Source organism: Myxocyprinus asiaticus, chromosome 26, assembly GCF_019703515.2.
Source record: "Myxocyprinus asiaticus isolate MX2 ecotype Aquarium Trade chromosome 26, UBuf_Myxa_2, whole genome shotgun sequence".
Lineage (NCBI taxonomy): Eukaryota > Metazoa > Chordata > Actinopteri > Cypriniformes > Catostomidae > Myxocyprinus > Myxocyprinus asiaticus.
Window position 1 is genome coordinate 12,938,681 of NC_059369.1, and position 16,210 is coordinate 12,954,890.

At 36.0% G+C, this 16,210-nt stretch overlaps 1 protein-coding gene across 1 annotated transcript; it reads right to left on the reverse strand.

Moving 5' to 3' along the window:
• Positions 1–2,829: 2,829 nt before the first annotated feature.
• On the reverse strand, positions 2,830–14,381 carry si:ch211-151h10.2 (uncharacterized protein LOC567699 homolog). The gene is made up of 9 exons (XM_051656215.1): positions 14,224–14,381; positions 13,206–13,419; positions 11,074–11,138; positions 10,699–10,837; positions 10,150–10,259; positions 8,072–8,252; positions 7,870–7,953; positions 7,288–7,383; positions 2,830–4,763 (listed from the first exon to the last, which is right to left on the reverse strand). Exons 1-9 carry the CDS (start codon positions 14,379–14,381, stop codon positions 4,461–4,463), a joined length of 1,350 nt encoding a protein of 449 aa, XP_051512175.1. The 3' UTR covers positions 2,830–4,460.
• Between the last annotated feature and the right edge of the window lie 1,829 nt (positions 14,382–16,210).

The window sequence follows — 16,210 nt, forward strand, 5'->3', positions numbered from 1 at the left end:
CTACACCAGAACACATTTGAAGAAAAATAGAAAAATATATCTCACCTCAGTAGGTCCTTAAAATGCAAGTAGATGGTGATCAGACATTTGAAGTTCCAAAAATCACAGACAGTCAGCATAAACGTCATCAATACAACTCCAGCAGTTAAATTAATGTCTTCTAAAGTGAAACGATCACTTTTGGTGCAAAAAATATTAATATTTAAGTATTTACTTTAGCTATAAACCATTGCTTCCAGTAAGCTTCACTAGAACGCTGAGTTCAAGCAGTCTCTTGTGTGGCGTATTTGCGTTGCCATGTTACGGACGTAATCTTACATTCTTGTCTTGGTTGAGACATCTAGGATAAGCACACAAACACACCACTGTGAGTGAACAAACAGATACAAATACAGATCTAAACCAAAACCACTGAAGCTTCTGTACAACATTCCTCCTTCTCACTTGTAAACAGCGCTGCTCTTACGGGTGTCGTACAAGCCAATGTGATTACTTCATGCGCATCTGCCATTGTATCCAGCCAACAGGACTGGAATAAATTATTAATAAATTATCTCCTTTTGTGTCTATGAAAAAAGGAAAATTATATGGGTTTGGAACAACGGGAGGCTGAGTAAATTATGACAGAATTTTCGTTTTTGGGTTTAAGATTTTTTTTCAGCAGGGCAAGAGAAATGTCCCTTTTAAATATATTTTATTCAATGTTGCAACAAGATTAATTTACTTGAGACGCAAAACTGCATAATATATTAAGTCTTTTTAGACAATATATCTGGAATAAAGTTTATTTTTGTTACCCCATTGGCAAATTGTTCTAAGCATAAAGCTAGCAAATTGCTACTAAATGTAGCTAGAATTTAAACATGAAAAAACAAATAGCCTACAAATTACCCTGGTAAGATTAATAGACACTTTAAAATTCAAGATGAGGCTATATTCTCTGTTAATATTTCATAACTCTCTGTTAAGTTTTTAATATATGCAGTTTTGCTTCTCAAGTTTGTTTAAGGATATTTAGCTCACAATTGATACCAATAGGCTAGAGTTTGTTGTTAGCATGGTGCTAAGATAAACACATGATAGTCTGTAAGCATTGAATTTACAAAGAACACACACATATTAGGTAGAAGAGAAGCAGTGTGTAGGCAGTAGTTTTGGAACAGAGCTACTGTCAGCTGGACTTAATTCTATATATCTCAACATTGAGCACATACTGTAAATAAACTTGATCTTATCCTCTGTTCCAGATCCAGACACATAAAAGCCAACAGTGCTTTATGTTCTGTCAAATTTTCACACACTCACTGGACTGTCAATAGTAAAGCACGTCCATATAATGTGATCTACAGTTGATCAGTATCCATCTGTCATTCACTCCTGAACAAAAGTGCTCTGGTCAGGACGGACTGACAGTAAGCTGTACAGCATATCCTATGAACCGAAAGACTGCTCATGATCTGTCAGTGTTGAAGGAGGTAAAAGTAATTGAATTTGGATCAAAAGAGTGCGCCGGTTCCAAGAGGTCAGCTCAGTTTTTTAGTAACAGAAAGGTTTCCGGCAATAACCCTTTTATGCCTTTCCTCTCACTGGTCAGCAATAAAGACCATAAAATTGAGAATAGGGGCATAGCCTTGACAAATCATGCCTAAATCTTGTTTTAAAAGAGAAAAACAGACATTTGACCAATCTAATGGAAAGGTCCATACACGTGTACGGTATACACTTTTAAAAGCACTATACTGTATTATTTGTACTATTGTATGAGGGTGAGAGTTAAAGTAATTTTACCACAGGTAAGGGGTGATCTTAAGGCATAATATGAAGAGGAGTATATTAAATGATGATTTATCATACAACCCCAATTCCAAAAAAGGTGGGACAGTATGATAAATGATAATAAAAACTAAAAAGAGTACAAGGACTAGACTTTTTTTGGGAGGCTCCTAATATACTGTTACACGATTGCCTCGCCTGTTTAACACCACCTGTTTCACAAAACCTTGTTATTTCAACTCATTAGATTGTTATTAGTCCTAAATTGCCTGTCTCAACTTTTTTGCACAGTGTTGCAATCATTTGATTTGAAATGGGTACATATATATATATATATATATATATATATATATATATATATATATATATATATATATATTTTTACAATTAAATTAAAGGTAAAACATCAAATAATGTGTTGTTGTAGTGCTTTCAATATAGCACAGGGTGAATAGAATTTAGCTTTTAATAGCATTTTCCATACTGTCCCAACTTTTTCGGAATTGGGGTTGTACTAAATGATGAATAGTCTACAATTAATTGCACGCCATTAATGCTTCAAGTATGCTAACATAGCACACTGATGTGCACAGAACAGGGGCTACAGGGGCACAAGCCCCTGCCCCATTCCTTCACAACTCTAAAGAAACTATTCACAAATGTAAAGGTGCCCTTTTAAGCGGAGGTGCCATTATGAGCACGGAGATTTAAGCGGAAGTGTCTTTACTACAGCACAACCCCCCTCACCAAATTTCTTCATCAGTAGCAGGAACTCTGCGATATCTTTTACTATTATTCACTGAACATAAGGGAGGAGTCAACATCAAAATGATAGGTTTTATAGCAGCGGACACAATAGCAGATGGTGAAACGGATAAACAGATTCATGACCAATAGAAGACACAAACAGGTATTTCCCATTGCAGCTAAATCTCATCTCAAACCTGTAGCTTGTCTTTTTTTAAATATACAGACCCTCAGGTCCTGTAAGTGTACATAATATAGGCCTAAATCAAATGAAAAATACTTCTAAATCCACAAAGGATTTCCACTGTCTCTAAATTGCCACAAACCGCAATTGCCGCAATTTTTTAAATGTACGAACTTAGAAGGTAAGTAATAATGAATTTTACAGTAATGAATTTAATGCTTACATGTTAACATAAACAGTACTTGACAAGGGGGTCTGTGGTTTCACAATTCAATGACTTGAAAGTCTGCTAGTAGAGACATACTAACTACTTATTCAGAAGTGTGGACTTTCTCATCACCAGTGAAGTACATACTATTAGTGCATTTTAGTAAACATATGTGAACTGGGATGCAGTCATAGTGAAGGAGACAGCTCTTATTTTGATTGGATTGTGCCCTCTTATGGCCACATTGTATAACCAGCATAGACCAAAATGGACATGTACTTTCATTCTGTGGCTTTATTTTCATACTGGTTTTTAACTGTCTCTTCACATTGGTTTCAAAAATGCATATGAAACATATGGTTTTATTTACAGATTTTACAAGTATCACAAGTCAAAATATAAACAATTCATTTGTATGAGTAAGCCACACTTCTAAATGCAGTAATGTCGCTGCGTTAGATCAAATATAGATTCAAGTGGCATTTGTTTGACAGAAAGAATAACAAAAACATTTTCTAGGTTCTAAATCAGAAAACAATAGATATATTGTTCAAAATGTAGACAAATAGTATTTGTACGCTTTCTGGTTGTCAAATATTATTGGAACATTTTAATAATGTGCTGAACTACACCTCTGGTTACTCTGCTGGGACGTCTGTGAGAGATGAAGGGGAACTGGGTTCATACAGTCACTAAAAATCACCGGGACGTCAGTTAATCTTTGCAAATTCTTTGCAAAAATGGCTCTGAAAAGCTAAATTAGTTGTGGGAAATGGTATTGCGTTATTTGTTTGTAGATGGTTTGATATTTTGTTATCTATTACAATGACATTCATGCATTTTAAGTGTGGCTCTAATGTCCAAATACTTTTTGGGGCACAGTAGGTCAGATAACATCATCAGGTATACTGTATTTTAAAACTATACAGTATATGTGATATATGAAAATTCCAAAGTGCATAAAGTGTTTCATTGCACCTGCTCAACAGGCTGTCACAAAAATACTTGCCGTAATGGCATATTTATATATTAACTACAGTATATTTATATCAATCTTACTCTTATTCCATACGTACTCTAGCTCAGTGATACCCAACCAGGCATAAGTGTCCCGATGAGGTACTTGAAAAGACTTAGCTTTTGATTTGTTAAACATCGTACTTTTTGGTTTGTTAGAAATTGCAACTTAAAAATAATAGGGCTGTCAAAATGTTCAAATAATTATGATTTCTCATGATTTTTGTTGTTGTTCTGCACATTCAGTTTCTTTTTAAGAAAATCAAGTGTAATATGAGTTAAATGGAACAAATTTCAGGTCTGGTGTCGATAAAGACGTACTTAAGCCATACTGACAGGGCTGTGGGGGTATAATAGAACAAAAAATAAGAAATGGACAGGTAAACACTGATCTAGTGTATCTAAACAATCATTCACCTCATCTCAAACACACACATATGGTACATTCTTAGATCCACATTTCCCCTCAAAACATTTCTCCTTTGAATCACAGGTTTCTGCACCTATAAAAATGTCCAACACTTGTCCAAATCACAGCGCTGATGTCCTCCTCTTCATCCCGCACAGGAGGTGGAAGGGGGAAAATTTGGAGTGGGATTTCTGTGTGAGTTCTGAGGGTTCTGGGTCAGTTTCTGGGTCAGAGTGTGATTGTACAGGTTGTGGAACAGCAGTGTACACTGGGACTGCTGAGGGAGATATTGGGAGAGAGGTCTCAGACTGATCCGAACACAGACTTGTCTTTTCCTTATCAGAAGCATCCAAACCTCTCAGGTGGATCACAAAATTGGACGTCTGCTGTTCCAAAGATGAGAAATCCTCCTGGATCTCTGAAAACTACAACCAGAAAGGCAGGTGTTAATTCAAAGAACAAATCAAATTATATCAAAAGCAACAATTTACTGATTCATGCCAGTGCTATTATTATTATTAATGAAAACTAAAAGGTAAACTAAATATATACAGCAAGCTAAGCAATCATTATAGAACAAAATTGTAACTAAACTAAAATACATTTTCATGACTCCAAAACTAACAAAAATATAACACAAATAACTGCATTTTCATTTAAGGTACATCCCAAACGGCACACTTCCACACTATTCTACATCATTTTGTAGATGTAATTAGTATGTTGTATGTTAACACTGAAAATGCATATGAGTACCCGGATGATGCACTTCTTCAACCATCAAAACGCAATGTGGAATATTGAACGCTACATGCAATCAGCGCTCGCGACTTTCGCGGAGTTACCTGGCTGTGATGCTGATGTGACAAAACAATTGTAAATAATGGAGAATGCAGCAACTAGAGAAACTTTAGTGAAGACAGCACCTTACAATGGAATGTTGAATGCGTTACCGTCACCTCATGCTGTGTGAATATTTTTGTTGTTCGAGTTATAAGTGTTGAACTGAGGTTGGCTGATGCCATTTCTATCAGCTGTTAAATGGCGAATGCTTCCATGTAGTACAAAAATAAGTCTTCCATTTGGAAAATTAAATAGATTAAAATTACTTTTTAAAAAGTGGTGGTAAGAGAGCCTTTTACCCCACACTTGGGGTAAAAGGATCCCTCACTTGGGGTAAAAGGCCCCTAGGGGGTTTAAAGTGATATCATTTAGATATAGGGGCAATAGTTATAGTGCCAAATTTGTCAGCTAACGCAAATCATTTTGAGACAGCAAGATGCTTTTTTGAGTAACAAATTAAGATGATGCTTACTCAAAAAAACCACTTCAGAAAAGTCAACCATTTCCTGTTAATTTCAAACACATTTGGCATTTTATTACATCTCAAGTATTCTATAAACAAACGAATTTCTGTTGTAGTTGGATGAGTCAATGTGAGCCCACTTTGAACATTTTTCACAACACATCTATTCGCTCCACTTAAGAAAAACAATGTGTTTAATAGGGGCTTTTAGCCCATGCATCAGGGGGAACGTTTACCCCAAATACCATCCTTACACTTTTGAACAGTTATTGAACATTGTTTGATTTAATGACCTTAAACAAAACTGAAAATGATAAATAAGTATTTTGTCTCAAAAGAAATGTGTTAATTTCAGGCATTTTCATTAGCTACATAAATTTGCTACATTTAAAAAAATATTTAAAGTTTTTATCAAATTGCCTCAAAATCAACCTTTAGACACCACATGCAAAGATTTGCATGTGCAAATTCAACTGCACTGAATTATCCATACTACGGTCATAATTAAATGATATCAGTTAATGCATTAACTTTGGCATCCTTAAAATCAACCTAGTCTCATAGAATGAACGTTACTGTAACTACATTTTTGCAAACGGACTTTTACATGCATTCTATTAGTTTCTGGTTCCGTCGCAGTTTCCTGGTAAAATTAACACAAGAGGCACTACAACAACTTTGCGTTTTACTTACTTTCACACAAAACATGATCACAATGGCTGATTATGAATTTATAATCACTTATTTTAATTATTTAAAAAAAAAAAATTTGTTTATTAAATTTTTTATTATTACTCACACACTGCTATGTTATGATATCGAAACACTTTTACTCTAATGCATCATTTGAAAAACGACACATTTAAACGCTTGTATTACAGACTCACCTACATTTACACAATTATTCCAATGTGATTAGCTTCCGCGGTAGCTCACCTGAGTGTTGGACTTTGATTTGGAAGTCCGTGGTTCGAGTCCAGCCAAAGATGTACTGCAAGCTGACATGAGATGAAAGTGTCATAGAAGCTACACGAAACAACGTGGTTGCTTCAGAAAATGTGCTTTTCATGTCGCATTTGCTTTTAGGACACTATCATATAGGTTTAGGTGTTGGTAAAGGTTAAGGATGTCTGTTTTGTTCACCTCCCATTTGCTTTTGGGACACTATCGGTTAGGTTTAGGTTAAACTTTTAGGTTAGGGAGGTACGTTTTACTCATTAAAATCTCCATCTACTATTCATCTTAAAAACCTTGTCTGATTACGACACAATTTCACTTGCTTTTGGCGCCCCCCGCTGGACATTTCACTTGGAAACTGCAGCCAAATGTGTAATAACGCTTGTAATTTAGTTTAGCAAAAATGTTTCCATGGTCACTTAATGTTCATGAGTTGAAAAACTAAAACTAAACTGAAACTAGAAAACACTGACAAAACTAAACTAAAAATCAGAGAGTGAAAACTAGCTCAAATGAAAATCAATTGAAAGGACAAATCAAAATTAAAGTAAAATGCATTTATTTGAAATTCTAGTCTATTCCAGTCTAAACTCTAACTATAATAACCATGTTCCGTACAACTTTCCTCAGTGTTCTGGTTTAGATTTAGCCGTATTTTCCTCCAAATGTTCAAAAAGGTTGCTTACCAAATCAGTGTTGGACTGTAATAACTGTTTGGTCCATGCGGAGTCAATGGTGGTACCCACAGTGTTTGCCAGACTCTGCTGACTGCTGCGAAGTGCCTGAGGAAGAGCAGCCAACATGACTACATTTAGTCATGCCTTATAGTATGTGTACATAGTTATACTAGTCTTGCTATACCTGTGAGGCTCACATGTCTAAAAAATATCCTCCTAAAATGTAGTAAAACCTCAGTGAATGACTTAAATTTCAGTCTGTTCCTCACACAATGCTACTGTTTAGCTTCCAAAGACTTGGAATGTGGTGCATGAGTCATAAGGACTACTTTTATGGTACTTTTTTGTCATTTTCTAAACCCTGACAGGCCCTAGCCACAATATGCTTTTATTGTATGGTGTAAATATTCTTCGGAATTTGTCTTCCACGGAAGAAAAAAGAAAAAAGTCATACAGGTTTGGAACAACATGGGGGTGAGTAAATGATGAAAGAATTTTACTTTGGGGTAAGCTACTTCTTTAATCTAAGAACATTAGAAGTCAAAGTGAGTTCATCATATGCAAAGAAGTTTGTGTGTGTCTGTGCGTCACCTGTAAAAGCTGTATACTGGTCTCCAGCTGCATCCGACACTGTTGAATTTTACTTTTGAACTGACCGAGTTCTGTGAATAGATTCTGAAGCACACACACAGAAATCTCAGTAAACATTCATCACAGGCCTCATGTTTAACATTAGTGAAAAATTATATTTTCTACAGTATGGTAAGTGGTGTTGAAGTATCATGTACGTCACCTCAGTGTCTGTGAGAGCAGTGTGAGTGTCGTCTCTTTGCTGTGTGCTGTCAGGACTCAAAGTCACTCTGGTGTGTAACTCCTCCAGTAAAGACCAGCGCTTCTGCAGACCAGTCTGAACATCACACACACTCACGTCACACTCATGCTGAACCTGCAGCAGAGAGCGCACACAACTCATCCTGAGAGAGAAAGAATATGACAGTCAAAAAGAGCACTTTCAGTCCAAATGCATAAAGTACACAGAAAAGGGCACTTACAGTAAATATAGGGGAGATTAGGGCTAGTTGTCACATTTTAAAGGGAAAAAAGCCTTCTTCAAAATATATCTGTATTTAAAATGCATTGTAGGCTAGTTCATTGCTTTCAGCAAAAGTTAGACATTAAAGTATTTATGCAATTCAAAACAATTCATGAAATACAGGAATATCACACCACTGTTTTGACCCACAGAAATTGTAATTAATGACTTGTATAAACTTCCAATGCAATTTAAACATACAGTATGTGACAACTGCCCTGAGATGACATTTGTCCAAACCCTTGTCTTGGGAACAAGGGTATCATTATATATATATATATATATATATATATATTACTACACTGTATATATGGTATAGTTGACTCTTGGCTTAAAGTATGCTAGTGTGATTTTTTTGTGTTCAGAGCTTTGAACTAGATATTTGAAACCAACATACAATATCATTGTTGAAAAAACTTGCATTTATGCAACTGGACTTTTGACTCAAAATTACGCAATCCTTAATATTTGAAAATAAATGTAAGGCTTTTTAATAATGGGTCAATTACATGATGCATATTTTTTTTTTTTTTTTTTTTTGCCTGGATCAATTACATTATTCACAAATTCATGTACATTCATGAACAATTACTTGAATACACCTCTATTATGATGAACATGTTTTTAATCCCTGAGTTCAAAGTCATTTAAAAAAAATTCTGGGGATTTAAAAAAATGTATAAGTGGTGTTACCATCCGAGGCAGTAAAAAAAAAAAAAAAGGGTCTCATTAAAAGCTGAAATTCTGTGTTGGCATAAGTAGTTTGGAAGAATATATTATTATTATATATTATTATAATATATAATATAATATATTATTATATATATTAATATTATTATTATTATTATTGCTGTTATTTTTGCATAAACAATTTTGATTTTTTAAATACTTTTGTCCACCAAATCAATGTCAGGTGGTGTAACCAATATGCAGGTTGTCATTCTGTTGTCATGTAAAAAAAGGAGAAAAAAGAAAGAATATATATATATTCACATTTATATAAAAAGGTACATTTTGTCAGGTCAAATGGAGTAACCTAAGAAAACTTGAAAAATGAATGAATGAATGATTAAGGGATTAAATGATTAAAGATTATTATAGTTATTAAGTTACAATGATTATGTTGTGTACACTCACATGTATTCAAGGTGCATGGAAAGTTCTTTAATACCTTTAACTTGACTGTTACATCACTTGACATTTTAAAGGTCATTTTAAAAAACTTGAAGAAAATGCTATAAATGTTTTTCAAAAAATTACGAAATCAGTATGGACACAAGAATTTGCCTTCCTCGTTATATTTTAACTACATTTTTATTCTTAAATGTTAACCATATTATCTTTCTTTTTTTATTATTCTGTATATTATCTTTTCAACTTCCCTTCATTTTAATACTTATGTACTATTTTCAATGTACGCAGTTAAGCTGCACATGCTTGGGAATACAAAGGCACAGTTATTTGTCATGGCAATAAAGCACATTAAACTGACACTGAAACCTGAAAGAGAGAAAAATAGAATGAGAGAGAATGAGCAATGTCTGATTGCATTCCAGCTTGTAGAACAGTCTGAAATTACGCGTGGCACATCATAGATGTGTGAGACATGTCTAGGTGGAGTTCCTTGTACAGTATGTAAACACTTTACCAGCCAAACACAGCAACTCCTAAAGTCACACATACTGTAAATAAATAACACTGAAGATGAACAGTTTGTAATGGTGGGTAAATATTTGGCATGTCTTTCCGCCAACAGTAAATGTATTTTAATTGTTTACCTCTCCTGCAGGTAAGAGTTTATATGGTTGACTCTGTCTTGAAGTGCACATTTCTCCTTTCCATCCTTCTCTTCTACTATGGCCCCCTTGTGGAAAACCCGTGACACTGCCTGAATGTGACCAGAGGAAAGAAAAATTACAAACAATATCTCTTTAATATGTCAGTTGTTTCTCCTAGACTGCAATGACTTTAAAGGGATAGTTCACCCAAAATATATATATATATTTTTTATTTTTTTTAAATCATCATTTCCTCACCCTCATGCCATCCCAGATGTATATGACATTCTTTGTTCAGTAGAACACAAACAAAGATATTTAGAAGAATATTTCAGTTATGTTGGTCCTCACAATGCAAGTGAATGGTGACCAAAATTTAACCTCTGGAGTCGTATGGATTACTTTTATGCTCCCTTTATGTGATTTTGGAGCTTCAAAATTTTGGTACCCATTTATTTGCATTGTATGGACCAAAAGAGCTCTGAGATATTCTTTTAAAAACCAGTGGTTCACATGTAGCAATGCATCACCCATCCTTGACAGACTAACCTGCAGTCTGGTGAGAAGACCTTGCATGTGGGGCTCGCTGGGGTCTGGCAGGGGCTCGTGAAGGAGGGAAACCACTAAACCATCAGCCAGAACATTAACACTGGCTGTGAGATGACCTGCATCCTGCTCTGCTGTAATGCTGGGGACAAGGAATAAGACATCAGTGAATGTTTATGACCCAAGTACAGGAAAACAATATTGTGTTACAATAAAATACAGTCTGTTCCAGGTGGGAGGTATTACATAAAGGAATGCTCCGGGCTCAATAAGGGTTAAGCTCTATCAATAGTATGTGTGGCATGCTGTTGATTATCACAGAAAATCATTTTCACTCATCTCATAGTTACAATGTGTGGAATATGGTCTCTCTCTTACCATGTCTGTAGGCTTCCAGCTATTTTTTTGACTTTTTCTATTACAGAACCATTTTGCAAGAGCACCTGAGAAAATTACACATTATAATACAGAATATTTACTTATGCAATGTAACAAAACACACATTAATAGGCATTGATAAGCTTTTTGGCAGAGAACACAAAATTTTAAAAACACTATTGATTCAAAATGTCAAGGTATAATATTCACTATGATGAGGACATTTGAAGCTCATTTAATATTCCCCTATATATAAAGGTTTGAACAATTGTGAATGGTTTGAACAGGTTCATACTATACACCATAAACAATGAGGTGGACACGTCTCCTGCAATATTCAGAATAGTGGTTGATCAGTATACTTTCTTTTTTAATGAGCGATTCTTAAAGGTAATGTGTGTCATTTTTTGGTGTTAAAATACTTAATATCCCATCTTAAAATGCAGAGACAACTATAACCCCAATTCCGAAAAAGTTGGGACAGTATGAAAAATGCTAATAAAAAAAAAGGAGTGATTTGTAGATTATATTCACACTTTACTATATTGAAAGCACTGCAACTACACATTATATGGTGTTTTTCCTTTTGAATTTCATTGTTTTTTTGAAAATGTACAGTAATTTCAAATCAGATGATTGCAACACACTCCAAAGAAGTTGAGACGGGCAATTTAAGACTAATAATAATTTGACGAGTTGAAATAACAAGGTGATGTGATACAGGAGATGTTAAACAGGTGAGGCCATTGTGTCATAGTACTGTATACTGTATAAGGAGCCTCCAAAAACAGCTTAGTCCTTCAAGAGCAAGGATCATTCGAGACTTGTCATTTTGCCAACAGATGTTTCAGCAAATAATCCAGCACTTTGAGAACAATGTTCCCCAAAGACAAATTGGAACCCTCTACAGTGCACAATATAGTTAAAAGATTCAAGGAATCTGGTCAAATCTCTGTGTGTAAAGGGCAAGACGAAAACCATTTCTGAATGCGTGTGATCTCTGATCCCTCAGACATCACTGTCTTAAAAACAGCATTCATCTGTAATGGATTTCATGAACACTGGGACTAACTTTAGTAAACCTTTGTTATTCAACACCACTCACCACTGCATCCACAGATGCAATTTAAGACTTTACTATGCAAAGCAGAAGCCCTACATCAACACTGTCCAGAAGCGCTGCCGACTTCTCTGGGCTCAGTCTCATCTTAGATGGAAAGTAGAACAGTGGAACTGTGTTTTTTGGTCCGAAGAGTCCACACTTCAAAAAGTTTTTGAAAACAAAGATGTAATGTTATCCGGGCCAAAGAGGAAAAGGGCCATCCAAGCTGTTATTAGCGTCAGGTCCAAAAGCCAGTGTCTGTATGGGGTGTGTCAGTGATCATGGCATGGGTAACTCACATCTGTGAGAACACCATGAATGCAGATAGATATGTACACATTTTGGAGCAGCATCCAGCACCGTCTTTTCCAGGGACATCCCTGCATTTTCCAGCAGGACCACTTCAGACCACATACTGCCCGGATTTCAAGTGCATGGCTGTGTAAGCAGAGAGTGCAGGTGCTAGATTGGCCTGCCTGAAGTCCTGATCTGTCTCCAGCTGAGAATGTGTGGTGCATTATGAAGCACACCATCCAGTAACGAAGACCTGGTACAATTGTGCAGCTAAAGACCTACATAATGGATGAATGGGGGAAAATTCCACTTTCTAAACTTAACAAACTTGTGTCTTCAGTGCCCAAATGCTTAATAAGTGTTATTAGAAGAAATGTTTCACAGTGGTAAACACTCGACTGTCTCAACTTTTTTAGAGTGTGTTGCAATCATCTGATTTGAAATTACTGTACATTTTCAAAAAACAATGAAATTCACAGAGTAAAACATCATATAATGTTTAGTTGTAGAGCTTTCAATAATGGTGAATATAATTTACAAATCACTCCTTTTTGTTTTTATTAACATTTTTCATACAGTCCCAACATTTTTGGAATTGGGGTTGTATAAGTAATCTAGTGTAACCCTAACCTCTAACCTCTAACCCTAACTCTGTGATGCTATCAAAAAATTCCTTTAGAGAGTTTATTCTCATCTTAGTGTTTCCATCCAGCATATTTTATGTGATAAGACTGACCTGCTTTCGTTTCTGTCCATTACGGTGAAGAAACTTGAAGGCTAAAGCACAAAGACCCATGACAGCACATAGCAGCCCAAAGAGGAGCAGTCGACCTCCAGCTTGAGTCAGACTGACGGATGGGTGCAGAGGAGACTCTTCTAGAAGAACCAGCCACACGGCAGCTATTGGAACAAGACATTGACTCCATTTCGGCCAGTTTCTCCAATGCAGTCTGTTAGGAAGAGAAATAGATAATCATAATATTAGCATATCTGGCAAAAGTTATATAATATAACAGTTCGTTTTGATCCTCGAATCTGATTGGCCAAGCAGCATTCCAAAGAGTGCTAATATTTACTATAACAGCACTGGGACATCTCACTATTTGCATTTGTCTGTCTTTGCAACTTTTACCAAATAATTGTTGGGATTTTAATTTACCGTTCATTTTGATTTCTCTTATTGATTTATTGAGTGACCATTTCTGGAGAATGCATATTTACTCAACAAGCATCTTATGAGTTATGAGTCGTTCAGTCATTGTGTTTTTTAACGTATCATTGAGTCAGTCATTTAAGACCGAAACGATGGAGGTGAACGAGTATAATTTGTCTACTTAGAGGTGTACTCTGTAATTTTTGTCTAGTCATGTGATCTGAACATGGCAGCCCCCATGAGGAGACCCTCTCCATGTAGAATGAAATGCTTTTAAAACATTCCTGAAATGACTGGAGTCTTCATTTCATGTGAGTGCTCATGATTTCACGTTTCAAAATTACAATGCATTTCTTTAGAAGTACAACATTTTAAAATGAGGAAAGAATTACCTTTAAGAGATTCGTTCAAAACACTGATTCATTTATTAACAAAGTCTAGTTCAAAACCAGAGTATGAGAGAGGTGCAGAAAGCGAGTTGTGCTTGATGTTTTGGCTTCTTTTGCAACTATTTTCTCTTAATTGCAAAAGAGCAGAGTGAAAATAAGCTGTCACCTGTCAACACCTTGTCTAACCCACTCTCTCCACTCCAAACACTTACCTTATCCATCTCTGCTCTCTTTCGGCCCTCTCCTCCACCCCTTTCCCTCTGCTCATCATTCCAACCAACATCTCCCTCTCCTCCTCCACCCTTCCATCCTGTCCTCCTCTGAACGTATTCCCTTTATTCCACACATCGCCAGCACTCAGCTGAGGCATGGATCCTCATGAAGTGTTTTTGTTCCTCAAACCATGCCGTGGAAGCCACATACTCGATTTTCCAGTATCTCAAGTTGGTCCAGCAGGTTTAATTCATCAGGCACTAATGTTTTTTTTTTTTTTTTTGTTCTCCCTGTTGAGTTGTAAGAAGGTTATGTGAGGAATGTGGTATGGTGAGGAAGTTCAGGAGTGCCCAACCCTGACCTGTGCCAGCTGTCACCACTCCCAGTTCAAATATGGCCCTAGACAAAATACACGTCAGTCACTTACAAATTACAAACACAGCAGATCACAAAATGTAGAGCAAATACAGACTTAAAGCAGTTGCCTTATGAGGGTAGAATGATGCACTGTAAAAGCAGGAATGGAACAGACTATAGGGATTAACTTTTAAAATGTTTAGGTTTGCTTTGAATGTTTTCACAGTCATGTGCCATCTTGGGAACACCCCCTGGCAGCTATTTTTAATGGACATGTAACCCCACCTAAAAGTGAAGTCACTATAGAGAAGTCTACACACACTTATATAAATATAAATACATGTTCAGGTTCATTTAAAGTCAAGTCAAGTCATTTTTATTTGTATAATGCCTTTCACAACACACATCGTTTCAAAGCAGCTTTACATAAGATCAGGCATTAACAGAAAATGAAACCGTAATATTTATAATGTCTTAGATTCATCATTGTGTAGTTTGATAAAATAAGTAATTAAATAATAATTGTATTTATAACCCCAGTGAGCAAGCCGAAGGCGACTGTGGCAAGGAACACAAAACTCCATAAGATGTTGGTTAATGGAGAAAAATAACCTTGGGAGAAACCAGACTCACTGTAGGGGCCAGTTCCCCTCTGGCTAACATCATGAATATAATGCCAATATTACTTTTGTATAGTGCAAATCATGGTTTAAAATTATTAAACTAAGTAAGTGTTAAGGGTCAGTGTTTAAAACAAAGATATTGTAAGAACTGTAAGATTAATAACTAATGTCTTTGAAGTTCATCCTGGATTAACTGCAGAAGTTCACATAGATGCATTGTCCTTGTTAGTTGGCTGATGAAGGGTTTTGTTGGCAATTAAATGATAGTCTGTGTATTCCATTATCAAGAGTGTAGTCCATCATTAGACTGAGGTGATGCAGGCAGAGATCAATTAGGTGCATCGCAGTTCAACCTGGCCAGTAATTTCGGTGAGGTCTATTCTAAATCCAAGGTTCAGGCAATGGCATATGAAGCATCCCATGTCTTATGGTTGGATTTGGCATCAGTTCATCCTCTGAAGTCCATTGTAATAGACTGAAGTGATATTTGGCTGACTATTAGTCATCATCACACAGCGACACGTAGCAGTGGAGTCCAACACCAAGCAGGAACGGAGCTGGTTCTGGCCGGTTGTGGTGACCTCAGGATAGGAGTCCCGAGGTTGAGACAGGGAAACATTAAAATAATATTAGCATAGATGCCATTCAATTTATTGCAGAGTTATAGATCATGAACATTGTTTCTGGTTCTGGCAGACCTAACTAAAGCAGCCTAATTTTGAGTTGAAGGATAAATTAGGTGTATGCCTGGCTAAATAGATGAGTCTTTAGTCTAGACTTAAACTGAGTGAGTTTGTCTGTATCTCAAACAGTGTTAGGGAGACTATTCCATAGTTTAGGAGCCAAATATGAAAAGGATCTACCTCCTTTTGTGGATTTTGATATTCTAGGAACTATTAACAGGCCAGAATTTTGCGATCGTAATGAACGTGATGGAATATAGCGTGGTAGAAGGTCACTTAAGTACTGCGGAGCTAGACCATTCAATGCTTTGTACGTAGTTAAC